Genomic DNA, 8,314 nt, shown 5'->3' with positions numbered 1-8,314 from the left:
GGATACGCCGGATACTCCTAAAATATCGCCGGGTAGGTATATACTCGAGGATATACCCGGATACCACGGGTATATTGGTATCCGTGCCGAACACTGGTTTTTACAGAGTAACTGAGTATTGGCCTCACTCACCGAGTCGAGTGAAAGGTTCAGCTACTCACCCAGCTGAGTAACCCACTGAGTGAGTGAGCCGAGTATTGGGCGAGTAGTGCGCAGCCTAGGCTCCACCTGCCCCTACCACTCGACAAATCCGAAATAACTCTCTCACTTAAACTCGTATCAGAAATCGGAGGTAGCCATTCTGTTCCGCTTGTAAACCTCTGTCAATGGTGGTGTCGAACGATAAATTCCGCCCGCTCCTGCAGAACATGTGACTCTTCTCATACCTAGCCCCCCACCACCCTTTGCCACCCATCGGAATCTGGAATACCTCGGCCATTTCAAGCCGTATCAAAAATCGGAAGACGTCATTTGATTCCCCTCGTAATTCTCCTTCAATGACGATATCGAACTTTATATTCTACCCATCGCTGCAGAAGCTATCGCCACTCACGTGCCATGCCCATACTGCACCCTTGCCACCCGGCGGAATCTGGGATATCTCCATCGTTTCAAACCGCATCGTAAATCGGAAGACGCCATTTTGTTCCCCTTGTAAATTTCTTTCAATTACGATATCGAACGTTTGATCTTGCCTCTCAGCTCTGCATTTATACCACTTCCCGTTCTATGCCCTCTTCTTCTTGCCACCCATCGAAATCCATTATAACACGATCATTTCAACTCGTATCAAAAATCGGAGGACGCCATTCGATTCCGCTTGCAAATCTCCCTTAATAACGATACTGAACGTTTGGTTTCGTCTGTTGTTGTAAAAGTTATTAGCCTCTGAAAACTATGCTCAGCCCCCCCCTGCCACTTACCGCCTGACAAGATCCGCCATAACTTGTTCGTTTCAACTCGTATCAACAATCGGAGTATGCCATTTTGTTCGTCTTGCAAAGTTGTCCAATTTCCCCTATCGAACGATAGATTTGATCCATCGCTGCAGGCGTTATTAGCCTTCATAAACTATACTCAGCCAGTCCCTCAGCCACCAAGCACCTGACGAAATCCGAAATAACTAACCCATTTTTTCTCGTATCAAAAAAAGGAGTACGCCATTTTGTTCCCCTTGCAATCCTCTTTCAATAACGCTATCGAACGTTAAGTTCAGCGCACTGCTGCACAAGTTATACCACGTCTCATATGTAACCACCCCCCTTGGCCTTCCTACCCACTGCCACCCGTCTAAATCCGGAATATCTTCACCAGTTGAACTCGGATCAAAACTTGGGATACGCCATTCGATTCCCCTTGTAAATATCTTCCATTGACGATACCGAACGTTAAGTTTCAGACGTCGCTGCAAAAGTTGGAATCCTTCTCACATGTTACCATGGGGCCCCATTTCCTGGGCCCGGCCCAACAAATCCGAAATAACTCACTCGTTTCAAGTCGTATCAAAAATCGTAAGAGGCCATTCGATTTCTCTTGCAAATCTCTTCCAATGACGATATCGAACGTTAAGTTTCCGCCGTAGCTGCAAAGGTTATAATCCCTCAGAGTAGGTGCTCCACCACCCCTACTGTCCCCCCAGCGAAATCTGCAATATCTCACCCGTCTCAACTCGTATCACAAATCGGAGTACGCCATTTGATTCGTCTTGCAAATCACTTTTATTAACGCTATCGAACGCACCATCTGCATGCCGCGTCAGGATATTACAATCCATCCTATAACATGCTCCCCCAATCACCCCTCCCATGCATCGCCCGACCAAAACCGGAATATCTCCACCATCGAAAGTCCGATCAACAATCGGAGTACGTCAATTTGTTCCCCTTGCAAAGCTGCACAGGAAACGTCAGCGAACGTTCCACTCGATTGCGAGACCGTCAACCTACCGTCCCTGCAAGAACGTGAGTCCGGAAATGGACCAGGAGACAAGCCCTCTACTCCTCCTCACCTGGCTGCCAGTTGCTCTGCTTCGTGAAGAAGACGCACGAGTACCGCGTGCCCTCGAAGGGCGCGATCCAGTGCTCGAGGACTGCAGAGCGGAACAGGACAACATCCCCTGGCTGGAAGGGAATCCTATAGCCAAGGGCTGGCAGGCACAGCTCCCCTCCCTCAAACTGAGTATCAGAGCAAGAGTGTTGCCTCGAAATATTCCAAAGGCTAGTCTGGCATTCGAGCTAGGGTTAGCATAGATGGTAGTTTACTATACTAATTACTATAAACCCTTACGCTCATCCCTCATCATCTCTAACATCCTACATGCTTCTCGCCATACTAACATCCAATTGCTCTCAACCCTATTCATCCTTTCTTCCCTCTCCTTCATCCATCCCCATATCTCCTCGGGATACCTCCCTTGGAACCCCCCTACTTCTGCCACTCCTTGTAAATACCCCTGTTGGAATAATATGAATATCCCTACTAGCATCACCCCCTCATACTCACACCTCTCTTCTGCCATCCTCACAACCCCCCCTTCCCACCGTCGACATACCTTTACTGACAATCCACACTCTTCGCACTGCCCTAGTCCTCTTAAATCAACCCCCCCACGCCATTCCTCATACCCTGCAATCCCACATCCCTCCATTTCTGCTTCCATACAATCAACGTACTCGTGCTGCCTCCCTTTGCCATATACTAGCTCGCAATATATGCATCCCCCCTTTAACCTATTCATCACCCCTCTCATCTGCTCTTCCTCTTCTTCTACCTCTTTCATCTTACTCTGAATCCTGCCACCCGTGCTTTCCCTGCCATCATTCCTACTACCATCATTTATAGTAACCTTTATAGTAATCGCCTCCTCCTCACCTCTCTTCCTTACTGCCACTTGGCTCAAACACAAATCGCATAGCACGCTGTCCGACCCTACACAGCTCACTCCCTCTACTACCCCATCAAAGTAGTGCCCTAATACTACTCGCCTGCACTCCCTGCTCTGGATATATTCCGTCATTGCATCCTCATCCACCTGCTCCACTGAATACTCGCTCATCAACCCTTGACTCTTTACCCCTACACTCTGTACTAGTGTGACAATTATCGACTCACTAACCTCTCCCTCTCTTCCTCCCCTTCCTGACTGTTGAGCAAAGCTCGTCAATCCATATGGCCTATCAATATGCACCACATATATGATCCCTGGAATATTAATTCCTGTCCCTAATGCTCCTGTCGCCACAATCCATCCTCCACTTCCTTGAGCCCACTTCTGTAGTGTTTCGCCCTTATCATCTGCGCGTGCCTTGTAAAATGAGCACTCTAAAGCACTGCTGATTAAGTCGCCAGTTGCATAGCTCCGTACATAAACCACTCCACGTTTCCCATCTGGCAAGTATAGTAGTCTTTCTAGTAATCGAAGTCCGACCGCAGATGCTGCTTCTTCCTTACTATCCTGCACCTGATATCGAATGGTCGGCCGTGCAGTGCTCCGTCGTAGTAGTACTGCATCCTCAATTAATAGCCTGTCTCGTAATACATCTTCTAGCTCAACCATCAATGTGGCTGTTAATGCTGTAAATGGACACTTTAAGTACCGTAGTTTCCACAGCTCTCGAAGCCGCTCTCGATATGATGTATCTGTAAATGCAACATGGCATTCATCAAAGAACATGTGAGCTAGCTGCCCATTCAACTCGTACCCCTTAGCCTCGTGGAGAAACTGCCCACTGACGGCCTGGTCAGCACTGACAACCAGCAGCTGCACCAACTCTTGACTACTATAATGATTACTATAGCTCCACTCTTTACAGTGCAGCCCAGCAGCCTGTCCTCGAGCCACGATATCTTCAACTAGTGCTGTGAATGGAACGACCACAATCACTGTCTGGTCAACAGCCATGGCAGCCACTGAAAAGAACAGCACTGACTTGCCACTGCTTGTGGGCAACACGATAATCGATGTGACTGGGGGCTGGTGAACAAGTTGTAGTGCTGCAGCTTGTCCTTCAGATCGTGGCTGCGCTTGTGGGCCATAGATCCGTCGCAACCCATCTAATGCCTTTGCCTTCACCCCATGCTTGCTCTCTCTCCTCTCTCGTTTGATGCCAACTGGTGTTAATTGCTGGCTGGCTTGTCGCCCATGCTTTCCTTTCCCCTCAGCCTGTGCCAACCCTAACAACTCGTGCCATGCTACTGAAGCTTGCTCATATGCTGTGATTAACTCTGGGCCTAGTCGATGCAAGAATGCTCCGTCAACTGCATAATGAGCTTGGGCTACTCTCTGCCCATGCCCTGATTGTCTGTTTAATGTTAGTACTAATTACCATAATGATTACTATAATAATTACTATAAACAATAGTACCATACTATGGTACTACCATAAATAGCGCTTACTATAATCATTACTATAAACTCACCTAACCATGATATGTCGGAATGTGTTCTGCTCCAACTCTTCTTCATCATCACCCTCTGCAAACTCTCCTTCATCCTCTTCATCGTCCTTCTCCCACGTCTTGCTTGCTCGTAGTAAATGCCGTACAGCAATTCCAATGGCTACGTGTCGCCAGCTCTGCACTGTCAACCGTACACCTAGCCCCTTACTTGTTGCCTTGCTTAAAGCTTGCGTGAGCTCTTCTCCTGCCCATGGCCCTCGATTATCACCAAACAAGTACTCTGACTCTCGTTGGTCTAATGCCCTGCCAAATGGTCGGATATATATCAAGTACTGTGCTAACACTTGACTGACCTCATTGGGCAAGAACCGAACAATGTAATCTGTGTTTCCCCTCCTCTTTCTTGCCTTATCGTACATGGTTAAGAAGCACATCTGCCCATTAATGACGTATATGTTCCGCGCTGAATACACACTGTTACTAACCTTGATCGATCCAATCTCTGGTCCTCGAGCTGGCTGGCCACCTGTGACATGCAAAGTAACCATCAACTTTCGTAAGAACTGACGCTCTTGATTCAAGTACGCCTGCTTCTGTGAGTCGTTCCATTTGTATGATCCATCGCCTGCTCTTTGAAGCAACTGCCACTCCTTGCTTCCCTTCCTTGCACTTTTAAGCAGATACTGATAACCTACATCCGTACGCTCTCGATTCTTAACATGGTTGATGAAGCTGTACTCAGACTGTCGAAATTTCGTGTTCCAAGCCATGCTGTCAACGATCTGGCTCAAATCTACCATGGGCAGCTCTGAATCAAACGCCAGATTGTATAGTAATCTTTGTAGTAATCCTATCAAGTCATGGCACATTTCCCTAACCTTTTCAAGCTCAACTCCCATTCCAAGATAATAAATCGTCTGTTCATCGCGTGACCAGTGCATGTTCGCTGGCGACTCATGCAGCTGGTTATACTTCTTCCCCATAGCTAATTGACTCAAGATGCTTGACGTTGGTGAGAATGAGCCTTCACAGAGATGGGTCCTCCGTAGCTTGTGGATTCGCTCGGGAATTGATTCAATATCCTCTTTGCTCTGGAGTCTTAATTCTGGCCATGGCTCTAATGGTACTGCGATCTCAAGCATAAGCAGCCGTGTGATCCATAACACACGTCCAAGTATTGGTGTGTATGCAAGTGGTGGATATAGCGATTTGGTAAGTGGATCGATCCCACGAACAGCTAAGTAATGCATCAATGGTGACTCGTACAGCCCAATCTTGCTAGTGTCCTGCATCACGACTAGCATGCACAGTCGCATCAATTCGGCTGTGAGTAATGGATCCTGATCGTCTTCATTATTGGGTTCAGTTTGCAAGTGCGTATGGATCTGTTGGATTGACTGCCACTGAGCATGGGTGAATTCCACGCCAGTTTCTAATGAAGTCAGTATAGTAAATATTATAGCAATCATTATAGTAACCCTTCACACACGTTGCCAATGTGCACTTCGCGCAGATGGTTTTGGGTTATATACTATAGTAACTACTATAGTAACCATCTACTCACTGTGTAAAGCTGTGCGCTTCACGCAGATGGGTCTGGGTTTGATTTATCCTACCACACAACCCTCCACACACGTTGTGTGACGCCGTGCGCTTCGCGCAGATGGGTTTGGGTTTGATATATCCCACCCCCTCCACACACGTTTCGTGATGCTGTGCGCTTCGCGCACATGGGTCTGGGTTTGATATATCCTACCACCCAACCCTCCACACACGTTGCAAGACGCTGGTGCGCTTCGCGTGGACGGGTTTGGGTCTTCTATAGTAACTACTATAGTAAACACCCACACGGGTCTGGGTTTGGTATATCCTACCACCCAACCCTCCACACACGTTGCGGGACGCTGGTGCGCTTCGCGCGGACGGGTTTGGGTCATATACTATAGTAACTACTATAGTAAACACCCACACGGGTCTGGGTTTGATATATCCTACCACCCAACCCTCCACACACGTTGCGGGACGCTGGTGCGCTTCGCGCGGATGGGTTGGGGTCTTCTATAGTAACTACTATAGTAAACACCCACACGAGTCTGGGTTTGATATATCCTATCACCCAACCCTCCACACTCGTTGACGCCGTGTGCTTTGCGCAGATGGGTTTGCCTCTTCCATAGTAACCACCATAGTAACCATCCACATACCTGTATCATCCTCCCAGTCAACTGTCGCCGTCCTCATCATGTAACAGATGAACCTCTGCCATACTGCACTACACTTATGAACCGACTGAACGCTCTGGTGAAGCTCGAATGGATGCTGGCTCGCAACCTCATTCTTTGGTGATGCCCACCACTTTAGTACATCCTTGTGGTCCATATTTGCTAGCGTATCAAGACAGCGTTCAAGAATCCGATCCCATGCACGTAACAGTCGTTGTAATTTGGTCTCCTTCTCCTCTGGCTCACGCGCGTATTTGTACGTCTGGATAATATCAACCTGTGACTCCTGAAGAACCTCGTTCCACCCAGTGTATCGTAGCCATGGGTCTAGCTCATCAGCCGCGGGCTTGGCTAGCAGTGTCAACCTGCGCTCCTGTGCTGCCTCCTTCCACTGCTCGATGTCGCGTATGATCTGGTCCTCAGCATCGCCTTCCTGGTTGCTGGCTTGCTCTTCCTCACTAACATCATCGCTAGACTGCTCTCCAACGTCGCGTACTAATATCATCAGCTGGTTACTATAATGATTACTATAAAGATTGCCAGAATCCAACTTACTCAATTGATGCGTCGCTTGCATTCCTTCAGCCTGTCTACTCTCATCCACAACCCAATATCGCTCCTTTCCATCTCGAAACCATGTCTGCAGCCGTACAGCCTGGAATAACTGGTTGTCATCCACCCGTTTCATTGAATGCTTATTTCGGCCATGATCCTTCATTACTCTTCGACTGATTGTATAATACCTACAATGCTGACATTGGAATCCATCAACTATTGGAATAACTGGCTGTGGTGGTAGTCCATCAACTGGTAATTGGATAGTTGAATAATTATAATCAAATGGAACCCTCTGAATATAGTGCTGTATCTGCTTTCGAACTTCCAGTTTCTCCTTATGGATTTTGCGGAAGTGCTCAGTTAGTCCTACACCGCTAACTGCTTTGCAGCAATGTGCACTCAAACAAACCAACACCTTATACTCAACGTTTAGTTGGATCAGATGGCTCAAAGTCACTGGAACTTGAATGGAATTGATGCTCTGACGTTCTGCCATGATGGAATTGATGGTAATAGCTATAGTAATCCATATAAAACGTAACCCTAGAGAATGCCGTTGTGCGCCCATCGGCAACTAGTGCCAAGACAAGTGCACGGGCCACATCTAACCTAAAATGGATGCCTTTGGGCGTCCAACGGCAGAGACATAAGGTTAGGTCGTCGTCTAGAAGGTGTACCTTCACGACGCGATATCCAAGCCAACTCACGGAAATTAACTAACCTAGAGGAGTCCGTCCTTGTTCAGTATATACTCGACCTAGCTGCCAAAGGGTTTCCTCCTCGGCTGTCTGTTGTTGAAGATATGGCAAGTCGACTACTTGCAACACGCGACGCGTCACGCGTTGGGTCGCGTTGGGCTTCAAACTTTGTTAAGCGGCGTGTAGAGCTCCAGACACACTTTCAGCGCAAATACGACTACCAGAGGGCTAAGTGCGAAGATCCAGAAGTTATTAATGGCTGGTTTGAGCTTGTGCGTAACACAATTGCGAAATATGGTATCGATGAAGCAGATATCTACAACTTTGATGAGACTGGGTTTATGATGGGCGTTATCTCAACTGCTATGGTTGTAACAAGCTCAGACGGGCGGGCAAAAGCAAAGAAGGTACAGCCTGGTAATTGGGAATGGGTTACAG

At 47.8% G+C, this 8,314-nt stretch overlaps 2 protein-coding genes across 2 annotated transcripts; one reads left to right on the top strand and one right to left on the bottom strand.

Annotated features, from left to right (window-relative positions):
* Nucleotides 1–1,973: 1,973 nt before the first annotated feature.
* On the top strand, nucleotides 1,974–2,249 carry VC83_09433 (uncharacterized protein; the record flags this gene model as incomplete). The annotated part of the gene is made up of 1 exon (XM_024472872.1): nucleotides 1,974–2,249. One exon carries the CDS (start codon nucleotides 1,974–1,976, stop codon nucleotides 2,247–2,249), a length of 276 nt encoding a protein of 91 aa, XP_024319712.1.
* A 708-nt stretch (nucleotides 2,250–2,957) lies between these two features.
* VC83_09432 (uncharacterized protein) lies at nucleotides 2,958–7,308 on the bottom strand (the record flags this gene model as incomplete). The annotated part of the gene is made up of 5 exons (XM_024472871.1): nucleotides 2,958–2,998; nucleotides 3,112–4,301; nucleotides 4,420–5,830; nucleotides 6,603–7,115; nucleotides 7,176–7,308. 5 exons carry the CDS (start codon nucleotides 7,306–7,308, stop codon nucleotides 2,958–2,960), a joined length of 3,288 nt encoding a protein of 1,095 aa, XP_024319713.1.
* Between the last annotated feature and the right edge of the window lie 1,006 nt (nucleotides 7,309–8,314).

The sequence above is a fragment of the Pseudogymnoascus destructans genome (assembly GCF_001641265.1).
Source record: "Pseudogymnoascus destructans isolate 20631-21 unplaced genomic scaffold scaffold_41, whole genome shotgun sequence".
Taxonomy (NCBI): domain Eukaryota; kingdom Fungi; phylum Ascomycota; class Leotiomycetes; order Thelebolales; family Thelebolaceae; genus Pseudogymnoascus; species Pseudogymnoascus destructans.
Note: the sequence above shows the minus strand (reverse complement) of the source record. Positions and strands in the feature narration are given on the sequence as shown.